Source organism: Abramis brama (assembly GCF_963993115.1).
Source record: "Abramis brama genome assembly, chromosome: 22".
Classification (NCBI taxonomy): domain Eukaryota; kingdom Metazoa; phylum Chordata; class Actinopteri; order Cypriniformes; family Leuciscidae; genus Abramis; species Abramis brama.
Window position 1 is genome coordinate 26,250,020 of NC_139984.1, and position 23,866 is coordinate 26,273,885.

A 23,866-nucleotide genomic window follows, 5' to 3' on the forward strand; every position below is an offset into this window, starting at 1 on the left:
AGAAAGTTTTTTGTGATGGGTAAGTTTAGGGGATAAATGTACAGTTTGTAGGCCTACAGTATAAATAGGCTAATTGTCTATGGAATGACCCCATAAAACCCAATGAAAACCCAATATGTGTGTGTGTCCAGTATTTTTCTTCTGATGGCCCATATTGAAATTGATACTGAATTTTAAGGATAATGTATAATTTATGGCGACAGATCGATGGACATATTTGTCCCCATAATTTAGGGAATACCCAAACCACACATACACACCCACACAAATAAAATTCACATTTTTTTCTGCACAAATTCATTCAGATGTAATTAAAGGCTTCCAAACTTCTGTTGTCATCCAGGTTTCATGATTAAGTCACAGCCACATTTTAATGTGGTCATTTGAAGGAGTGGTCTGATTTAAGAAGTGGTCAATTTAGGAATATTTTGCAAGAGTGGCTGCATGACGATTATCAGATGTGTAAATGAATTCAAAATGCAAATATGAGATAATAAGGCCAAGAAACATTATTCTATGAAGGCAATCTTGCATTTATATGCATGAGCTCTGTCACTTGCTCTGACACATATAATAGCACAATTTATATTTTAACCAGCGGGATTCTCTGAAATCAAACAGGCCTTCAATGACAGTGAAGTTTTGAGGCATTATAATGTGGAAACATTAACTTTTTGATAAAAAAAAAAAAAGATGGAAACTTAACAAGCAGTACCAAAGAGAGGTTGAAGATCAGAGTTTATTGTCTATATTATTTAGAAATGATACACAATGACAAATACTATTTCTTCTGGAGTCTGGATATAAACATGTTCTTACATTACATTACCCTCAGCCATGATTTCTATTTTAAAGAACAATGGTAATGACAGTCATGGTAAATACATTCCCTCAGATTGCTTTGGGAAACTCTCAAGCTACATTTTTCCATGTAATGCATCTATAATACATATATTAACCAGCATATTATAAATAATATTGCTTTTTAGTTGGTAAAACAGCTTCCATTTTCTGTCAAAAGGCATGTTGAAATTTTGTAGCTGTCATTCTAAGCCTTCTAATAAGGACAATTAAGAGTTTCTTTTTTCTTTTTCCCTTTTCTGAGGAATCCGCAAGGATATACGTACAGTATATAAATACAGCGTTGTTGGCAATATTCAGGGGGGGAAGTGGTGGGGGTGGGGGGGGGGGGGGGATTCACAGACGCACGGAACACACAACTCTGTATGAAGAAATAAAAATGGCCCTGGTGAAAATGTTTATGTGATCATGAACGTTCATGGGTTACGAGACCCTCCTCCTGGAATTGACACGTCCGACACTCGTGATGCTACTTTTGCGGGAGAGAACGGGAGTCGGGGAGGTGGGTGACGTCTCATTGGGACAGCCGTGCTGGACGAGAATTTCAGCACACTCTTTGCTCCCGGCTTGGCGCGCCAACGTCAGTGCGGTTCGACCTTGTGGATCCTTTGACTTCACATCACTGCCGTACTGTAGAGCACAATGAAGCAAAAACAAAAAAAGAACCTGTTAGAAATGCACAAACAATGCAATACTGAAAGTGCAAAAGCTAAAAGGAATGGTTCACACAAAAAGAAAATTCTACAAAAATGTCATTTAACACTATAAGCCTACAGTATCTCATATCTGATATGCAAATTTCTAATTATCAACATGATTAAACCTTTGCTAAAAAAAACTGTCGTACACAAACTACATGCCTTCTGTCGTCTGATTGATAGATTCTATTTAGCAAGTAAAAGGCCTTTTAATGTAATTCTATAAATGTCCACCTTCAGGTCACAGTACATGTGACTTTCTTCTGTGAAATCGAATTTTTATAAAGTAAACGTAAGAATAACTATTATATTGTTATCAGTATTTTAAGATAAACATTTACTGGACTGAAGCAACTTAGTTTTGCTTGATTACCCAAACGGAAATTTTCTGAAAAATCATGTTAAAATGTGAGTCTCAAATATGATCCATCAGGATTTTGAGGAACATTTATTTCTCTCAATCATTGCATTGCATTATATGTTTTGTAATATACTGTTATAAAAATGTCATTGATTTACAATACAAGCTATCAGAATTTCATCTTACTTTTTGGCCATATAAATATCAGCATCTGGCCTCTGAATAAAACTGAGATGTTTTTTTTTTTATCTTTGAGTATGAGCTCCATATTCTCCTATATCATACAATCTGAGCCATAAAAGCCACAAATATGATACTCGACAAAAACACACCCTCATCCTTCCCTCGGGTCATTTTGACCCGAAACTAATATATATATAATTATTTTTAATGTAATGTTCATTGGAGTGGTCCAAGACCTTTGGACTCTTGTTGAACCACGAATCTACAAAAAGAGAGATAAGAGAGAAACTGAAGAACGGACTTTAGGACCCAGGGGAACAGCTCATTTGCTCCATATAGAGCTATAAGGCCATCTAGTGGCAAGAGTTATGAATATCATGTTATATATTTTTTTCCACAAGAGGTCGGTAGAGACACCCTAATTGACCCAATGTGAGATATTGTGAGCTGATTTGAGCTGGTTATACATGTTTTGGAGAGTTGAATTAAATTATATTATTTATTGATAAAATCTAGTAATTTAAAGGGTACATATAAAAAAAAAAAATCTCAAAAAAATTGCATTAAAAATAGAAAAAATATTATCACATTGAAATGATACAAGCTTTCTGAACAACAAGAAAAAAGTATAATTCTAGGGCTTCGGGTCATTTTGACCCACGACTCGGGAAGGATTTGTTACAGAATGCGAAGAGAGGATTAAAAATATGTTGTCTAAAGGTTCAATAAACTGTTCCAAAAAATCTCTTATTCAAAAAGACGTTTTGGGCTTTTTATATCACATGTCAGGCTCAATAACTCACCCAGACCAGCAGCTGTGTCATGACCACGTCTCCCAGCTGGCAGGACGCATGTAATGCGCTGTGATGCTGCTGCGCTGCTCCTTCAGGCGGGATGTTGATCAGTTCCTTGGTGCTGTGCGCGAGGAGCAGCAGAAGTCTGGGAAGGTCTCTGTCGATTACTGCTTTAAGCAACCAAGTCGACATTGTGTCCTCTGAACACTGAGCGGGCAAGGGCGACACAAATGCCCGCTGTTCGTATTTGGCACGGATCCACGACTCCCTCTGCTCTCTGAGACAAACACCCAGCAAAGGTCAAATTATTACCATAGTGGCTCTGAATCATTGTCCACAATGACATTCACGGTCAAAGCCAGCTCACCTTGTTGCCTCAGGTGTCAACTTCTGGCACCCTTGGGTACAGGTCTCCCAAATGCTGTTGGCCATATGATTCCCTATGGCCGAAAGCACTTTTGTAAGTTCACTGGGCCAGTCGTCCAGGTCTAGCGAGCGCACACGGGACAGGTGCGTCCCCAGGTTCCGGTGTATCCCCGAACACTCGATGCAGATTAAAGCACCGAGATTAAGACTCGCCCATGTTGGATCTGCAAGGAGAGTGTAATGTTCTCATATACTGAGAAATGACAGAGATCTCAACATTTATATTTTGTGGTTTATATTTTCATAACAAGGCATCATCTCAGGACACTTACTTTGTGCTGCACAGTCCACACAGAGGTCGTTCCCTTTGGCATTTCGAATGGCCTGCAGGGCAACAGCTTCACTTTGGCTGTTCCTTCGAGCCTGAGAGTTAAAAATTAAGTCCATTATTTTGTGATATTACAGAGCAAACTGTTAATATGTATAGTATATTGTTTCTTAACATGATTTACGTATATAGAAGGAATCAGTGTCCTTTATTGATTCTATTAACCAACTATTGCTCTTCGATTTTAGGGATATAGAAAAGTTAAAGTGCCCCTATTATGCTATTTTAAAGGTTCCTAATTTTGTTTTGAGGTCTCCTACAATAGGTTTACATGCATCCAAGATAAAAAAAAAATATATATAATTTTTCATAATATACATTGCAGCAACACCTTTTTTCTCACCGTGTTTGATAAAGGATTCGGTTTCTCTAAGCTTCATCCTTTTCGAGAGTCTACTCTGCTCTGATTGGTCAGATGACCCAGTCTGTTGTGATTGGTCTACCGCTCACAGCACGTGTCGGAAAACAAAACTCCCATTACCATATCTGAATTTAAGCTCCTTCAGCACTTGATACACAGTGATATGAACAGTAAAGGCCTCATTATACTTCTGCGTCGGACCTACGCCGGAGCCTATACGCCGTAGGCAACGTGTTGGTTTTAATTTATACTTCTGCGTCGTTGTCCGCGTTGACGCGCACCTAGGGAGCATGTGAAACCCCGAGGGAGGGGTTCTGGCACACCAATCACAGCGCTTGCGTCCGCGTAGAATTGACGCGTTGTTACATTTTTGGAGAGGTGCACGTCAGGGTATGCCGTAGGGTACGCACGCTACACACAGCCTACGACGTAGCTACGGCGGCAGTTCGACGCTTAAGTATAAATAGGCCTTAACAATGGCGTCAGTTTTACTGTATCAATTCCAGTGCGAGTTCTCATTCTTTGGAAAAGCAGCAAAGTGGATTTGCTTTGATTTGATCTTTTCGACATGTCGACCACACAAACTAAACTCTTCCACTCTCAGCTACAACTACAGCGCTTGGGTAGACGAATATCTAAAAAAATATGTAATTGATCTTTTGATGCATATAAGTGAACATAAAAGAGTTCTCAAAAGTTTAGGTTTGTGTTGCAAATCTTTAAAAGATGTTCCTGATAGAGATCAGATTAGAGCTTGTTAGATAATCCTTTATTGCCTTCTTTACCTTATTTCTGCTCTCACAGCTCTGTAGACTTGCAAGGATCTGGCTTTCAATGGCCTGAACCCAGGCGTCCCTGTCCTCTTGACTTTGGGCTTCAAAATGCCAGCTCTGTCCTGTGCTCGATATGATGATGAAGTCCGTGCTCTCTTCCTCTGTTTGGGCGAGAGCAACAGTTATTTACACAAGAGGAAGGGATCAATAAAAACACCCATTGTGTCCTCAGTCTAATGTATCGTCTCAGTATAATTATGTGTTTCGGGAGACAGGAACACAGACAGAAAGACTCAGATCCATTTGCTGTAATCTAATGATGTGACGAGATGGACATAGAGACACACACTGCAGAAAAGACAGCAAGATGGAGTCAGCTCAGCCACTCATACATTTCATACATTCAGGTTACCTGTTTTGTTAATGTTTCTCAAGCTACCAAAGCTTTTTAATTTCCACATTTTGCGCTTGGCTTGCGGTGCAAGAAATTAGTCCAGGGCAGCAGAGGATAAGAGGAAGAAAGGAAAGAAGAAAGTAAGAAGTAAAAGAGATTGTAAGAGGACCTTACAGAAAGCAATTAATCAGGTCCATACTGGATTCATAAAGGAAAAGAGAAGAAAGAAATAATACATCTGATTGCTTTAGCAGTAAAACTGGATCAAGTACCAGAGAGCTCAACGAGTTTCTGTATTTGGTTGTGTTGTGTTGTGAAACTGATGAAGATTTTTTCTTAATTTGCGGGTGTTTTTCTATTTGCATGTGTTTTCTTCAGTTGAGCTCAATGTGACGTCTGTCAGTCTTTCATAAATCTGATCTCTTACCCTCAGCCTGTCCAGCCGCTGCGTCTCCTTTCAGGTTAATACTTCTGTTTCGTTTTTTCTTCTTCCTGTCAGTCATCGGAGAAGACGGGATGTGTTCTTTTCCTAAGGGAGGACTTGTAGCTCCCTCAATGCTTGATTCTATTAAGATAATGCAAAAAAGAGGACAGAATTTTGTCAAAACATTTCCTGAAAAAGATTTGTAACTATTCTGAAGATAAAGCCAAAGCCAAAGCCAAAAATCTAAACAATTATATATGTATTAAACATATTGAGTATATTTAAACATATTATAGTAAAATTAATATAATACTATTATATACTATATATATACATATTTACATTACATTTACATTGAATCATTTAGCAAATATATAAACTACTATATATATATATATAACATATTGCTACATATTATACTATAATAATATACTATATAATGTAATTTTTTAAAATATAATTATATAATATATTAAGTATTTCCCTGCAAAAAAAAAAGAAAAAAAAGAATACGTCTCAATTACAGTTACAGCATTAAACACACACATTAACACTAAATGTAACTAATAAAACTAAAAATACTGAATCAAACAGGAAAACACTGAATCGAAACACAGTCATGGACTTGTGTATTTATTTAACTAAATATTTCAGTGCAAAAACGGACAAGTAAAAAGAAAAGGTAACACCACTAAGTGATATGAATCTTTAAAATGAACGGTCAAAATGATCAGATTTGCATATGAACTTGATATGAACTGAAATGAATCACTGCACTTTGCGGTTGGAAACCAATGCTGAGCTACCTTCATTTCCAGGTTAGTAGCATTGCTACTTTTAATTTATAATTCTCCAAAACTGTTATAGAAGGAATGAATGGAAGGTGCAAACTAAATATTTACGCACCCACGCTGAACCCTTTATTAGACACAGATGACGGGCAACGTTTCACCCTTTGATCATTATGAAGTGAAAAGCCAGTTCTGAATGTCTCTTCTACAGTCAGAAGATTTGCTGGAAAGAGAGAAACCATGACAGTGAGAAATCATTCAAATTATTTTATTTCATTTGTGAGTACATTTTAAAAGATTTCACTTACATGTAGCGCCCCCTTCAGATGACTGCTTGTCTTTACTAAGTCCATTTACACCTGGCACAGGGACAAGAGCCGGGCCAGGGGACGGCCCACCGGGAGTGACAGCGCGATGAAGACGCTTTCCTGGCACCTTTACTGTTACTCGCAATAAGTCCATCTCTTTCCCTTGAGCGTTCTGCATAAACTCCTAAAATCATAAATATATGCATAATACTGGCGTATTTGTCAGTTAGGTCCACAGATTGTATTGCTCATATACATATAGTGTATGTCAACACTGAGTAATACAATGCATGGACCTAACTGACAAATACGCCATTTCTCTTCTACAGCCAAAAATAGCAAAACATTCAAGCTTTTAGATTTTGTAAAGGTTTTGTAAATTTATCAGGCAATTTCATCAAAGCATTTGACAAAACATTTTCTGCACTGGATTTTAATCATTACAACACAGATTAGCTGTAAATCCACACCCAAAATATAATTATATAATTTTGTATTAATTTTTTTAAAAATATAATCACATTGAGTACTATATAATAGTATTATATAATATAATAATATTGACAATTAAAATTGTCTGGTTTAATATATTGTCATATTATAATTTAATTATATAATATGATATTTAAATTGGTATTTACATATTTCATTAGTGCAGTCAAATCGATTAATCGCATCTAACATAAAAGTTCTAAAAGTGTTTATATAATGTGTGTGTGTATACATTATTATATTTATTACATATATGTGTGTGTGTGTGTGTGTTTGTACACACACACACACACACACACACATATATATATATATTTATATATGTATACTGTATAATATAAACTATATTTAATATAATTATACACTGCAAAAAATATTTTCATTACAAATATCTAAAATTCTTAAATCAAGATACATTTACTTGAGAAGCTAAATCACTTAAGATATATAATCTTCAAAATTAAGTGAGTTTATGCTTTTAAAAATCTGCCAGTGGGGTCAGTAAAATAAACTTAATTCAAAATGAAAACAAGATTATTTATCTTTCCTTGTGTAAAGCATAAACTCGCTTAAATCTGGTCCATTTTTCTGTAAACAAGACTTAATATCTTAAGTCATTTTGCTTCTCTACTAAATATATCTTGACTTAAGAATGTTTATATATTTGTACTGGAAAGCAAGATGAAAATACTGAGTGAGATTATTATTATTTTTTTACAGTGTATGAGTTATTTTCCTGGAAAAAGGGCAATATTATTAAATACAGTTACAGCATCACACCTGAACACACTATTTTATAATAAACTAATAAATCTAAAAATACTAAGTCAAAAACACAGTGATGAACAGCAGTATTCATTTCTGTACAAAAAAGGACAAAACACAAAATGTGATTATAAAACAGAAGCACACAGGAAGTATTTGTTAATGAAGGATGTGTAAAAACACTGCTCTGATGAAAACAACGGATTACAAGAAAGCATTACTCACATTTAAATTTGAATGATACATCAGCATGCCGTTGTTTGACAGCGTCACGTATTTCTTCTTCCACTCCTTATTTAAAGAGCGTTCACTGCGTTTCCACAAAGTTCCCTAACAAAGAAAAAAAAAAGCGATTTATTTAATTATTCTTCTAATGCAATGAGATTCATAGATTTTTCCAGCACTTTCTACGTGTCCAAACACTTTTCGGGGCCACTGCATTTCACAGAAGCCCCACATGTACCTGTTTGATAGGAACCGACCGACTGCTCATGTCACCTCTGCTATCCGATGCTCTTTTCTCAGAGTCACTTCCACGACGGTTCTAAAATAACAGACATGTTAGATAAAGTACAGATGAGAGGAAGGCGAAACACGTAAAGGAAGGAAGACAGATGTGACTCATGAGATGAAGTGAGTGTGACAGAAAGTTCACAAACAGAATCTCAGACTGAAGATGCTGTCATACTTCTGTTTTCTTGTAACAACATTTGAAGGTGACGTATGTAATTTCACTAGTATCACCAACAATTTCTCAGAAGAGGTTTCTCCATCTGCCACAATTAATAGTTATCTTCACATATTAAATTTGGATGGAAGAAATTTTTTTGCTATGAAGATATTACACACATCACCTCAGATTACTGTAATCATTTAGATACAAGGCCAACTATGCTTTAAAATATAAATAATACACTTAAACATTTTCCACACCCAGTTTCACTGGTGTTGCACATAATGTAACTGGCAAGATTTGACACTCTTTGTAATGAGCTCAAAGAACTAACCGCAAATAAAGAGGTCCGTCGTCGGGGCGGATTTCGTTGCGTGCCCCCGTCTCCACTTGCCCCACCCCGTATGTCTTTGTGACTTATCACAGGGGTAGAAGGCAAAGAGGAGGGGTAATCACTACTTTGACCCCCATTACTGGCCTAAGAGAGGATGATGGGACATTAAGAAGAATGAGACAGAGGTTGGTGGAATGGTGAATGGTGCAGACAGATTGATGAAGCTTAATCATTTAAAACAGTCAAATACTCAACAACAGGGGTGTAAAAATGTGTAATGCATCAATCTGAAATTAAAATGTATGTATTGATATGGCATTTAATATTTTCTAATTCATCTACAATAAAATATAAGCATGTCATTTTAACTTTTACTAGTTTTATTAGAATGGTTAAATTTGTAAATAATACTGAAATAATATTAATACTGATTTTGAATTAAGCAAAGGATATGAAACTAATTAGATCAGAAAAGTTTGACATAGTAATATTTTACACCCCAACAATACTCAACAACATGATGTTGGTATTTAATGATAAAGGGGTCAATCTCACAAAGAAATGTCTAGGTCATATTTCAAAACAAAACAAAACAAAATAAAATTTGAATAAAGAAAATAGGTATACTATATTTAATAATATTTTATAATCATACATATATATATATATTCAGTAGAGCCATTAAGATGTTTCATTGTGGCATTATTCTCATCACAATTTTCTCCCCAAATTCACAATATTGTAATGAGAAAATAAACTATTTTTGGTCACACTTTACAATAAGGTCTCATTTGTTAACATTAGGTAATGTATTAAATAACATGACCTAACCATGAGCCATACATTTGTTACTTGTTTGTTAATCTTCGTTAACGTTAACTAATAAAAAAATACTGCCGTTCATTCTTTGTTGTTTATGTTCTTTCACAGTGCTAATGTTAACAAATACAACTTTTGATTTTAATAATGTATTCGCAAAAAGATTAATAAATGCTGTAGGAGTGCAGTTTAGTATTAGTTCATGTTAACTAATGTAGTTAATGAATGAAACCTTATTGTGAAGTGTTATCAGTTTTTAAATTCAATTCATGGCAAGAAATAATGATGACTTACAACTGCAATTCACAAATGTACTTTTTTTTTTTGCATTATAGTAATGAAAATTTTATTTTCTTTGACCCAGAATTGACCCAAACAAATACCTGTCCGGGCCCTGACACTGGAGTCGAGGCCCCTGAGTGACTCGGGGAGTTTGGGAGAGATTTACAGGAGGCCAGAAGGGCGGCTTGCTTCTTGGCAGCAACAATCTTGTGAGTCACTAAGAGGGAAACAAGTTTGTCCAATCAACACTGTCATCCTGTTTGGAAGTAACATGTTATTTTGAGATGAAACTCACTTTCATTAAACACTCTGTCCACATTAAGTCCATATGTGGCACAGGTCTCATAGTAAGTGCAGCGACGCACATCTATACACAGCTGCTGGACCCTCTTGTCCTCAATCACACGGGCGTTAGTGCTACTGATCTTATCTGCAGGAAGAAAAACACTCATAGAGTTAGTACTCAACAACATATTGTTCAAAAAAACATCCCTGAAACCAAGACGACTGTATCTCTTACCTTGCGTTCCAACCGCTATGATGGGGATTTCTGCTATGTTACGATGTGCACTTAGCTCACTGTAGTTCTTGTACACATCCTGGAAACTTGCTTCATTTTCCAGACTAAAAACCAGGATGAGACCATCGAGCCAGTTGCAGATCTACAATCACAAATTTAGGAATGAAAAACAGTGGGATGCCGGAAGAGTATAATGCAGAATACACTACTGTTCGAAGGTTTGGGGTCAGCAATTTTCTTTTGGAATTGATCAAACGTTAAAGTAAAGATATTTATAATGTTACAAAAACAATTCTATTTCAAATAAATGTAGTTCTTTTGAACTTTCTATTCATCAAAGAATCCTAAAAAAATTTGATCATGGTTTCTACAAAAAAATATTAAAGTCCCCGTGAAATCAAAATTGACCCTATTTACTTTGTTAGCGCATATTACTAGTCTTGTGGTGAACAATTAATCCGTGCAAGTAAATATAAAAAACAAAAACAAATTTTGTACCATGGTAATCTTTAATCAAAATCTGAAAAGTTACTTCCGGTCTGGAATGGCGTCTTTTTCTGATGACGTCAGTTTGACGGCTTGGGTTGAAAACGCTTAACCACTCCCCTCAAACCGTTAGTCTGCTATGAGCGAGAGATGGAGAGGAGGAGCGCTAGAGTAAAACCCTGCCCTCTGTTCAATATTCCGTTTCACTTGTAAATACGTCATAACACTGGAGAAAAACTTCCGGTTCACGGGGACTTTAACCGGCACAACTGTTTTCAACATTGATAATAAAAAGAAATGTTTCTTGATCAGCAAATCATCACATTAGAATGATTTCTGAAGGATCATGTGACACTGAAGACTGGAGTAATGATGCTGAAAATTCAGCTTTGATCAAAGGAATAAATTACATTTTAAAATATATTCAAACAGTTATTTTAAATTTTAATAAGATTTCACAGTATTATTGTTTTTACTGTATTTTTGAGCACATAAATGCTGCCTTGATGGCTGCTGCTTTCAATAACATCATTTTTTACAGACCCCAAATGGTAGTGTACATACAAATATATTCTACACAAGTACGTGCAGGCAAATGCTTCTTGATACAAGAGCTCAATTTCACGCATCAGTCCAAAATGTGTAAAAAGCATACACTGTAAAAAAAAAAAAAAACATCCCCAAGTCAAAAATTTCAAGTGACCGATACCATCTAAATTTTTCAATTAGTCTGACGTATTATTTCTCATTGAGCCAATGTTAACAGACTATTGCAACAAGAATTTCACTTGGGCCAATTGAAAAATTTAGATGTTATCAGTCACTTGAAATTTTTGATTTGGGAGGATTAGAAATTTTTTACAGTGTAAATAACACAACATGAGAGAGCAGCATTCTCAATCTTTCCACAAGGAGAACCATAGCATAATTGCATGAACTGTCTTCTTCTTCAGTTTCTATTTAAAGTTATTTAACAACATCTGTGGTTGCGTTTAAGTCCATTTTTTATGCCCTTCCTTTGCTAACTTCCCTCTGTCTCGTTCACTTGGACGTACGTCATTGTTGCTTACGTTGCACGAGTGCCCACTGCGGGCAGAACCCTTGCAATGTGTTTAAATTGAACTCCAAATGATCACTTGGAATCCGCAATGAAGCTGATTTATTATTTACAGCTTTTATCCATAAGCACCATTCTATAGGCCTGTGTGTATGCTTATCTGCAACAGGCTGTTGGAGAAAATATAAAAATGTACACAAACTAAAATATTAACAATACAATAAACTATAACGGTGTAAATAAGTCAGATTAAGGTAGCTACAAGTATTATGCAGTTACATGTCAATGGCTGACTCAAATATCAGGTGTGGGTAAATTAAAGGGATAATTCACCAAAAAAAGGAAAATTATGTCATTATTTACTCACCCTCATGTTGTTCCAAACTCGTACAATTTTCGTTCATCTTCAGCACATGAAGAAGATCTTTTTGATGAAATCTGAGAGCTTTCTGTCCCTCCATTGACAGCTACGCAACTACCACTTTGACGCTTCAGAAAATTCATAAAGAGATTGTAAAACTAATCCATATGAATTGAGCGGTTTAGTCCAAATTTTCTGAAGAGACTCGATCGCTTTATATGATGAACAGATTTAATTTAGGCTTTTATTCATAAGTAAACATAGATCAGTGAACATAAACAGAAGATCAACGTGTGAAAACAAACCTCATTGGTTCTTGCTGAAGCTCAAACGTGCTGCGTAACACGAGAATAAACCTTATTGGTTCTCGCATGTCAAGCAAACATGCTTGAACATTTTTCCGTTCGTGTTTATTTATGAAAAAAAGCCTAAATTCGTCTCTTCAGAAACTTTGGAATTTTGGACCACTCAATTCATATGGATTAGTTTTATGATTTCCATATGAAGTTTTTGAAGTGTCAAAGTGGTAGTTGCGTAGCTGTCAACGGAGGGACAGAAAGATTTATCAGATTTCCTCAAAAAGATATTCATTTGTGTTCCGAAGATGAGTGAAAGTCGTACGTGTTTGGAACAACTTGAGGGAGAGTAAATAATTACAGAATTTTCATTTTTGGGCGAACTATCCCTTTAAGTGTGATTTTGCAAGCACAATCGTTTTGCATTTTGGTCTGTGGATCTGCCTGAAGTGTACCTATTGAGTAGACTCGCTCTCTCGGTCAAAATTAAGGGTCAAGGGTCTGTCCAAATAAACTTCCCTCGACTTTCAACGAAGTTGGACGGACTTTAAAATAGAGGCGGGGATTCCCCCAAAGGGGAAGTCCACAAGTGTAAAAACGGAATTAAATGCAACTCGGTTTAATGGCATGGACAACTTGCTGTAGGTTTATTACTGCTGTAGGTTTATTACGGCCACACTAATGTTAAGTATGAAAAGCAGGAGATGCACACTTGCATTGGCCAAATATTTTTGTTGTGCAGACAGTATGTTCCTGACTCAAGTGTTCACAGGGAAATATTCACACACCTGTGCACTTGGTGGACCAGATTCCTCTCGAATCAGCAATAACTGACTCTGTCCCTCCACCAACACTTCTTTTTTATATCTTCCCCCTTCCAGAGAAGAAAAAGAGGACAAAGTCAAAAGACAAGAGAAAAATTATAATGCCTCTAAACGGTTAAAATGACAGTCTTCGAAAGGGAGGTGAGAAAGAACAAAGTTCTCACCCTCATGCGATTCAAGTGGAAGGTAACTTCCTGTGATGAATCTGTTTACCAGAGCAGATTTTCCACTGCGAAGGCTACCCAGAACCCCCTGCATGCGGCAGAAAGAATCATATTTTTAATCATCACTTCAAAAAACAGAATATATAGCATCTGACATTGTTGAGAACTCATCTGAAACTCCTGAGGAGACACATTTGAGACCTAATTGAAATTTTAGCAAAAGTCTTTATTTGTGCTCTTTTAATTTTGTTAAAGTTTAGAAAAAAATTCAGATCTTTTTCTTTTTTCTTCCTACAGTCAAAGATGTATCCTTACTCATCAGCGTGACAAAAATTCAAAATAAATCTTCATGGTAACACTTTATTTTAGTGTCCTTGTTACACGTTACATGTAGTTTCTATAGTAATTACTATAAATTATGCATAATTACATGCAACAAACCCTAAACCAAACCTAATCTTAACCCTATATAGTAAGTACATGTAGTTAATTAATATTATTCAGTACTTAAATGTATAATTACACTGTAACAAGGACACTAAAATAAAGTCCAACCATCTTCTTTTTAGTGCACTTAACCAAGTGAAATATTGTTTTTATAGATGTATGCCTAAAAAATTTAACTTGTTGTTTATATGCTTAAGGAATAAAAAAAACTGTTAAGGTTATCTCACCAATCGCAGTTCTGGAATAGCGCGAGTTAAGGTCCATTCCTGGCTATTGGCACATGATGCTGAAAAAAGAAAAGTCAAAGTTAAGTCTTAACTTCAAAACAATGAAGACAATTCCAGGGCATTCCTAGCTAAGATGTTTTGAGTGGCTATTAATGTGTTGCTAGCTATCCAGTTGAATGGCTTTTAATGTGTTGCTATGCAGTTGCTAGGGTCTTTTAAAGTGGTTGCCCTAGTTAAAAGTCCCCAAGTTCAATATTTTATATTAAAAAAGCTTTTTGACTGAAGTGGTGGGGTTAGTGTTACCAAATTCGGTACATATACTGATCTCAACAAACTGAACAACTTTCTAAATTACATTCATTAGCTCTGCCCAACAGGAGGTCAAATATTTTTGATTGAATGTGGATTTTTTTTAATTAATTTTTTTTAATACTCCTACAAGGCGATTCATGTGATCATCACCAAACTTTGTCAACATTAGGCCAAAACATTAAAGATGCTGAATTGCTAACATATTTTTGATATCTCAAACAGAGTTGCCATGGTGTGGGATTAAATGAAATGAAAAAAGGGAATCAGGGAGTGTATTATATCTCCATAAGCGCATTGTCTAATTTAGATCACATTAAGGTTTGGTCATATTCTGATCTGTATTTGAGGTGATTAGCAAGCACCACTAATAAAAGTACAACAGAAAAATAGATGAATCAATCATACAACAAAAAAAGAGATGGAATATGTGCTGATTTATTAATATTATGTCTCGGTACCCTAGTGAAAAATATAACGTATGCAAAAATGTATTTAAAATACATTTATTCATACTAAGTATACTACAAACCCATTAACATATTTACTGAGACTTACTGATACAAATTTTATATTTAAAATTTACTTGGAGTACTTCTTTATTGAACAATGCACATTTCTTTTTTAATATCACTATTAGTAAGGATAGTATGATCTCTGTATAATATCAGTCTTTAAATGCAAGATATTTAAAGTGTACATAAAGTATACTTGCAATAGCTCCACTTTAGCACAATCAAATATACTTAAGTATATCTTTAGTTGGACCTCAGCACTATTTCCGGATAACTAAAGTGCATTAAGGACAAAATTAGTTTTGCAGACTTTAAGTATACCAATTTACTACAACAGTACAATTGCAGGATATTTTTATTTATAAGTATATGAATGTGTGAATGTATTTGCAGTATACTTAGCATAAAATAAATGTATTTCAAATACATTTTGGCATATTTATTTTTCACTATGGGTGAGCCAGCTACTGAATTTATTTCCTAAAAAAAGATCTCTCATATTGATCTACAGCTTAAATCCCCTCGTTCTGACCCTTGATGTCAGTGACGTGAAACTTCAGATGACTCACTTACAGGAAGAGCGAGTTTGACACGACTGAATGATCATAGAGTGATCACAACATTCAGAACCTCCAAGCACTTCACAATCACAGCAGAGTTAACAACATTATCACCTCCCTTCACCTCAAGCCACATTATCTAAAGTCGGTACAGGAGCAATGATACTGTTGGTTTCTTACGCCAATCTGTGACCATTTAAACACAGATCATGCGTTGCCCTTTTGTTGAACATTTATATTCTGCATCGATGTGAAATTTGATTGCACCTTCGCCTCAGATGACAGTTCATCTGGAGGTGTTATAAATCTCTGGTAATTCACAGGGCGTGAAGGACTGCAGGTGTATCCGGGCAGCAGAGAGCACCCACACCCCTCTCCGCTTTATATTGGAAGTCTTAGCACACTCTCACTATTTTTCACCAGCGGCTCAGACCCGGCACCCAGTGATAGACGGGCCTGTCACCTTGTTTTTTGTGTAGCTGCACAGCTGTGGGTGCATCAAGCGGCGGATGAGAGGCAAAAGATGCTTTTGTTAAGGGGGGAGGATCGGTGCGATACACCCTTGTGACCGGCGTGGACTGATTAAAGCAGCTCACGACGCACAGATGCAGGAGATCGGCGTACGATCTGAGTTGGCACTCATGCCGTTTGCAGTTTCCTCTCTCACACGCCACCCACGACACAAACGGAAGAGGTTTAACCCCCTCCGAATTCAGCGCAATTCTATGAGGTCATTGTACGGCGGGGCACATCAGGAGTCGAGCCAGTGCGGTTAGACAGTGTGATCCTTATGTGCCATATACAATACGCCACCCCCTCCATCTAAACGGACACTCTATGTGACACATTCTGGTCTCTCTCTTTTTCAAAAGGACCCCTCCTCGCATACCCTCACTCCCATTCATTTCATGTGTGGCTCGTTCCCTCGCATAACACAGCCACACAACAGGCAACTCTCTCAGCCCTCCCTGTTGCCATGACAACCCCACCTCCAGCCGCTGCTTCTGTTCACTCGGAGAACACATACGTAAATATTTTGTGCGCGCATGCGTCGTGTGTGCAGACACATCAGACCTTTTGCTCGTAGCATTTTGACCACACACACACCTATATCGAGTTCCACTTGTGCAATTATCAATCGCATCCTACAAAATGGGAAACCTAATTATCAAATCTATATTGTCGAGAAATACAGACGTTTGAAAAGAAGCCTTTGTTCAACAAGCTCCGCATAAAAATTAGTTGAACTTGAAGGCATCTCTGCAATATCATAGTAGATAATTTGAGGAAAAACGGACTTACTTTGCTAGGGTGGATTTAAAATGCATGTGGCTAAATTTAAGCTCATCCATCCAATTGCCTGTTGATTCAGATACTGCTTTATGTCATTTAAAATGTTTTTTCACTACAGAAATCAGTGCTTTCCCTTCAGTTTAGAGTGCTAAAAATCATGGCTGGATATGGCTTTAAATGAAGAGACTGGTGATGAAAGGACTGAAGCTTCCGTGAAAGAATGAGACCAGAATACAGGAAGTGGGCGGAACATCAAAGATGGGATTAGGATGTTGGGCAAAATTATGCTGCCTGTGGCATGGGTATTATCAAATTTATTTCCCATTCCAATTTTTCCAGTGCAGAAACAGAAACAGTAGGGGGTGGTTGTAAATAAAAGACCAGTATGCTTTCAGCATCTTAACTCCACAACCCTAGGCATTAGAATTAATTACCAGAATTCCTTAAATGTGTGTACAGACTTAAACATGTCAATTTTTTTAATTAATGGAAATTAAAACATCAGGATTCTTCACTTTAAAGGAATACTTCACCAAATAATAAAAACTGTCACCATTTCCTTAGACTCATTTCATTCCAAACATGTATGTCTTTCAATTTTCTGTGGTACACAAAAGATGCTTTTAAAAATGTCCCTTTTTTTCAGACAAGAAAAGTCAATGGGGTCCAATGTTGTTTTGGACTTTCATTGCATAGACAAAAAAAGATTTTTCAAAAGAAGAACGCAAGTCATTCAGGTTTGGAATTACGTAAATGATGAAAACATTTAAATGTTTAGGTGAACAATTCCTTTAATATAAACATAACATTTAGAAAACATTACGCATTCTTTATGCAAAGAATCCCTCATTTTCAAAATGTGCAAGCTACCTAGTGTGTCCCCCTCCCATTTTCAGAAACAATCCTGCTTCTACTTATCTGAGAGTTTGAGTTATGTATGGGTGAGAAAGCCATGTTCTCCTACCTTCCTCTTCACTGGACTCCCTCTGAATGGTGCTATAGACTGGGGTCACAATGGTTGCACTGGTTGCAACTGGAGTGCTCTTGGTAAAAATGCCACTAATAAATCTTAGCATCTTGCGGTCACGTGCTGAAGCCCCCTGGGACTGAGCTGTTCTAAAGTCAGATACCATTTGACCACCTTTGCACTTAAGGAGGTCCTCAGACAGACAATTCAAGTCGCTGTTGTCCAGGGTGCGACTCTTTCCTTTGCGTTGAGGCTTGGTAATCAAGGCGATAGGGGTCGGAAGAGATGTAGATCCTGCCTTTAATCTCTCGGCTCGAGGGCTTTGGGTTCGCATGGCTATGATGTCCCCTTCAGTGGGCCTCTTCATCCCAATAACCCCTTTGAGGTCTTCATCGCAAGTTTTCACCTCGCTTACAGCCCATGATGCCCGGAAAGATCCAGGAGTCGGGCTGGTTGGGGACTGAATCCTGGTCCGACTGTCCTTACGGTCAAGGCTCTTTGAGGAGGCATGGATGCTCTCTCTGGACTCCTTAACTTCACGACTACCGCCATGAGCTTTAAGGAGAGACACGGGACGCTGAGTCGCACGGACCGGGATGTCACCCAGATGTCTGGCTATATCTCGGGGAAAAGAGGTTTGGGACATCCCGGGGGATTCTCTGGCTCTTCCATTCTCTGTGGTGGGTGAGATGATTGATTTTTGTCTATCACCAGGGTGAACACCATCTGCAAAATGTGCCTTGTCCTCCCTTGGGCTTTGGAGTATTTCCTGTTCCACTGAGAATTTGACAGATTCTCCAGCTTCCAGCTCCACAGCCTCACCCATTTTCTGGCGTTCCTGGCCCTCGTTATTGGATCCAGGGTGCTTGAGATGTTTCGCTCCATCAGCATCGTACACCGCTCCCTCCACAGCTGGCCTGGACTTCTCCAACTCATTTTCCTCAGTGGTTTCTACCTTCACCAAGGTGAGGGAGATAAGGTAGGTGGTTTTTGACTGTGACGTCCCGCTTCGGTTCATGTGGTCCAGAATTTCTCAGCAGATCAAGGACAGAAAATTAATCAAATAATCTTGTTATTCACTTGTTCAATGGCTTCCACAGCAGGAAAAAAAATCACGGAATTCATAGGAAAAAAAAGACAGTTCAAGCAAGTGTGTCAAAAAGAAGTAAACCGTGACCTTGTTTCCTAAAGTGGGAATTTTTTTTTGCTAATGTCCTTTGTGCTCTTTCACACCATGTTTCTTCCCAGACTTCGTATTGCTGTTCTCTGGTCCTCTCACACCTATTTTAAGCATGCAGACATGTGCCCAGCTCTCCACACCTGCATGAAAAGCATTCTCACGATTCCATTGACTACATTCAACAAGAGGCAGATTCAAAGGCAAAAATGACAATGCACAAGATGGAAACAGGATCGAAAATTCCTTCAAGGATGACAAAGAGTAAAATTACATCTGTGAGACATGCAGAGCTGTTAACCTCAGATCAAGGCACATCGTTTCACCAACCTGCTCCACAGCGTGTGGAGGAGACGCTGACAGACTGAAGAGTCGAACTGAGGAGTCAGTCTACATGCCACATGGATCGGTGGAAACGTTTACAGCAAGTCCACAGAGAGAGATCCTAGTGTCCCTAAACAGAGTCTATCCATCACGCCTCCGGTGATCAGTGCGTCAAGCAGTCGGGGATGTCAATAATGCAAACGCGCGAGACAATCATGCTTCATTCTAGAGAAGAAGGTGCATCTCACGCTAAGGGTTTCGACGAGTCACGCATCATGAACAAGGGTCTCTCAGATCTCTCCAGTGGAAGGTCTTCTTCAATCCCACGCAGAACGGCACCGTGCAGGAATACCCTGCTTCTCTCTCCATCTCCTGCTTCTCTCTCTCTCTCTCTCTCTCTGCCCTTGTCACCAGCCAGACAGCTCCCAGCCCCTGCTTTCCACAGCCTGCTACCCCCTCCTCTCATTCTCCCTCCCTCCCTCGCCTTCTCCCTCTCTTTTCTCTCGCTCGCACGCTCTCTCCTGCTTAAAAAGCGAGAATCAGTGATGTGTTGAGGAATAAAGACAGACTGTAAAGCTTGCAAGGTTCTGACAAGGAAAAGAGGTCAACGCAGCACAAGAAAAACACAAATATGAGTGGTTACATGCAAAGCTAATCAAAACTGACACATCAATGAGGCAAATTTTGCACTCGATACAGCCCTGTATCAGGTAGCAATGTGCCACATATCACAGTCACAGTCAGTACAGTGATTCAAGAGCCGCCGTGTCCCCCACCTTTCCTGTCCTAGACACTGAGCTTGCTTGTTACCAAGGTATTCCGAGGCTAAACTCCTCCTCCTTCATGCACTGATTCCATCTAGTCTCCCGTTCGCTATCTCCATATCTAACCCCCTGCTATGTGTACCAACTGTCCTTGCAAAGGTGTGTATGAATGAGTAGGTGATTGAGTGAGGGCATGCAATATTATTGACAATTTATTGATTGATCTGTTCAAATGTGCTTGATTGGAGTCAATACTCGAATTCATTCAATAACTGGGATGAGAGTAAAAAAAAATAAAAAAAAATCAATGTGTCCTACACAAAACACAAGACTCTCTCTCTCTCTCTCTCTCTCTCTATATATATATATATATACACACAGTATGTGTGTGTGTGTGTGTGTGTGTGTGTATATATATATATATATATATATATATATATATATATATATATATATGTTCTTCTGCAATTGTGTTCTGCATGACACCTGTCTTCATGATTGATAGCAATCAATGTAATATATTATTGATTTGTGAACTCTATATGACTGCTAATTAACATTTTAAAAATTAAACTCCTCCCTTTACAAGCTAATTTTTTGTAATATACATATACATATATATATATATATATATATATATATGTAATATACATATATATATATATATAATATAATATACACAGTATGTGTGTGTGTATGTGTGTGTGTGTATATATATATATATATATATATATATATATATATATATATATAACAAAAAATTAGCTTGTAAAGGGAGGAGTTTAATTTTTAAAATGTTAATTAGCAGTCATATAGAGTTCACAAATCAATAATATATTACATTGATTGCTATCAATCAAGACAGGTGTCATGCAGAACACAATTCAGCAACATTTAGGAAGAGGGCATGCAGTTACTTGTATGTGAATGTCTCTCATTTGTTGTTCTTTTTATTGATTGGCTACTTTATTGCATATAAAGAAGAATTTAGTGACTATTACTATTGCTCATAGTTAAGTTCAAGAGACAGTTCACTCGAAATGTTTAATTCCATCATCATTTACTCACCTTCATGTCCTTCCAAACATTACTTTCTTCTGTGGGACACAAAATTATATATTTTGAAGAACATTTGGAACCAAACAACATATAACCCATTTCAGCATGTGATTTTTTTTTTATATCTTATTTTGTGTTCCACAGAAGAACAAAATGATGACAGAAATTACCCTAGCTACCAACCAGAAAACCCTAGTAACCACATAGCAACACCCTGGCAACCACAGGCAAGCGCCACTCATATTTTTATCAGAAAATGCAAAGCTTTAGTTTATTTATATAGTATATATTCTAATATTCCTTGGACTCTTTCTTGGCACTCATAAATATATTTTCCCCTTTCTCTCTCTCCCCTACATCGCTGTCACTCTGCCTGTCTCCCACTCTCTTGGCTCCCTGCAGTAATCAACATTTAAATGTGTCAGTCCTATTCGCAAATCCCAATGCTCAGAAGCCAACAGCAATGACTTCCCCTTTACAGTTTCCTTCACTTTTATTTTATTCCCATCAAGCATCATCTGAATCATCATATGACTATGTGGGCTAAATTAACATATTCAAAGATCATCCATACTATTTCATCTTGTCTGTTCTGCAACTTTGTTTACAGAATATCATTAGTGATGCAGGTTAATGCAAGTGTGAACAACTTTCTCCAGGAAAATGATCAAATGTGTGAAAAAATCAGAGCAATATCTAGGGACTGAAATACCATAGAAACAAGAAATCCATATAATACGCATCCAGAATGCCATAGCAATCATCCAGAATACCCAGCAATCATCCAGAATACCCTAGCAATCATCCAGAATACCCTAGCATCATTGTGGCAAGTTTTGCATGGGTAAGTACCATACAAATCGTGTTTAATTTTGGTTTTGGTTTAAAGAGACAAAATGTCGGTGAGATTATGCTGATTGATGGCATCTTCATATTGAGCTGAAACCTAGAGTGACGGATGCATTAACGCTCACAAGAGGAAGTGTGAGGAGGAAGTAAATTATAAGGAGCATTGACAAACACTATATTAAAGATGCATTAGTTTCTGTTGCCATAAATTCCAACCTAAAAACATGCACTGCGCGGATGTTTACTGCTAACACGATTTATAAATGTTGCATCTTAAAATAACTGCTTAAACTTTACAGCCGGCTCATTTGGCTAGAGCTTCGATGGATTGCCAGATTATTTAAAGTCAAACAAAGAAAAGCGGAATCTTACGGAAAACTAAAAATAATGGGGTCAGATAAGGAGAGTAAGAGTATAGACAGGTGGAGACTGGTGGAGACTGACTGAGATGAAGAGGATGTGGCTTTCGTGGGCAGCAAGACAGCGTCAGACAGGAAATGGACCAGCACTTCGTGTTCAAAAGCCTGCCACCATGACGACGTCTCCAAGATGGTGCTAATGTTTCAACCTGGGCCTCTTTAAACTAACATCCACCATTCTGATTCAACATCCGGACTGTAGTAACAGTTCATCATCACAGTCTAATGGTGTAGCATGTGCATTTGCAGACGTCTGCTGGTTATATAATCCAATTTAACACGAGTTAAAGCATTTATATTCCTTTTTATATGTCTGCCTTCTCTAAAATATGCAGTTGGGACATTTTAGAGTTTGATATTATTTCAAAACTCAAGATAATGCACATAATACTGCAAAAGTGGAACAATCATTAGCAGTCAAACCATGTAAAAAAGCCCAATTCCTTGATTTTTTTTCTCACACAAGGAGCTGTGATTGACTAATTTCCAGAATGATTAGTAAACTTGTTCTTCTCTGAGAATTATTTAGATATGCCTTTCTATCAACATAGATTTTCAACTCGAACAACATGCTGTTTACGTGCAAGTCAGTCTCCTCGGTAAGTAAAGGTCCCCTAAGGACCTGAAGTAAACATCACACTTTGCAAAATGGTACGGGAATCTATCAGCAAGTTTTCTAGGGGACAAAATAAACAATCTCGTGATATTTCTGAGACTTTTCCAGTTAACTCAGGCTCACCTTGTATGCTGTGAAGGAAAACCTTTAGTCCTGTCTTGAGCTGCTGGTCCTCAACCCTCTCCAGCTGTTTGAGAAATTTGTTTAGAGTTTTCTGCAAGGTTTCATGTCTTCTCACCTCAGCTCTAATTGCAGTCGAGTTAACAACTTTATTTGTGCTATTCATATTTAGACCAATGTGACTGCTTAAAACGCATGGAGTTTCTCCTGTAACCCATCAGCATTTCCTGCCCGTTCTTTCATGTCAATGTCACGTACAGCAGCAAAATGTTGTTCAAACTCTAAAGCATGCAGCTCAGAGCAGAAGTAGTTTTGCTTGCACGAATTTCCTCTCTCTCTCTCTCTCTCTCTCTCTCTCTCTCCCTCTCTCTCTCTCTTTCTATACGAAATCACTTCCTGATTTTAAAAAGTGTCACCATCTCATAGGCTGCTCTCTCACAAACAG

At 37.4% G+C, this 23,866-nt stretch overlaps 1 protein-coding gene across 4 annotated transcripts; it reads right to left on the reverse strand.

Annotated features, from left to right (window-relative positions):
* Positions 1-720: 720 nt before the first annotated feature.
* On the reverse strand, positions 721-23,773 carry agap2 (ArfGAP with GTPase domain, ankyrin repeat and PH domain 2). Of its 4 annotated transcripts, none has more exons than XM_084098958.1 (18): positions 23,425-23,773; positions 14,450-14,508; positions 13,776-13,863; positions 13,576-13,661; positions 10,588-10,729; positions 10,363-10,497; positions 10,169-10,284; positions 8,967-9,110; positions 8,423-8,503; positions 8,185-8,289; positions 6,703-6,874; positions 6,510-6,617; positions 5,607-5,744; positions 4,798-4,946; positions 3,596-3,686; positions 3,265-3,487; positions 2,907-3,174; positions 721-1,491 (listed from the first exon to the last, which is right to left on the reverse strand). In XM_084098958.1, exons 1-18 carry the CDS (start codon positions 23,585-23,587, stop codon positions 1,285-1,287), a joined length of 2,475 nt encoding a protein of 824 aa, XP_083955084.1. In that variant the 5' UTR covers positions 23,588-23,773; the 3' UTR covers positions 721-1,284. The 4 variants fall into 4 exon arrangements, with proteins under 4 accessions (XP_083955084.1, XP_083955083.1, XP_083955082.1 ...); XM_084098957.1 differs by having other exon boundaries at positions 6,703-6,886; XM_084098956.1 differs by lacking the exon at positions 23,425-23,773 and adding an exon at positions 18,091-19,126.
* Positions 23,774-23,866: the final 93 nt, after the last annotated feature.

Bases quoted from the DNA above. Each gene is read 5' to 3' on its own strand.
- agap2 (XM_084098955.1), bottom strand. From the start codon at position 19,111: ATGAACCGAAGCGGGACGTCACAGTCAAAAACCACCTACCTTATCTCC. The intron at 10,285-10,362 runs GTGAGTTTCATC...TTTCCCTCTTAG, and splicing joins GGACAGAGTGTTTAATGAAA to TGACTCACAAGATTGTTGCT. The intron at 5,745-6,509 runs GTGCGTAAATAT...TTATCTTAATAG, and splicing joins TAATAAAGGGTTCAGCGTGG to AATCAAGCATTGAGGGAGCT.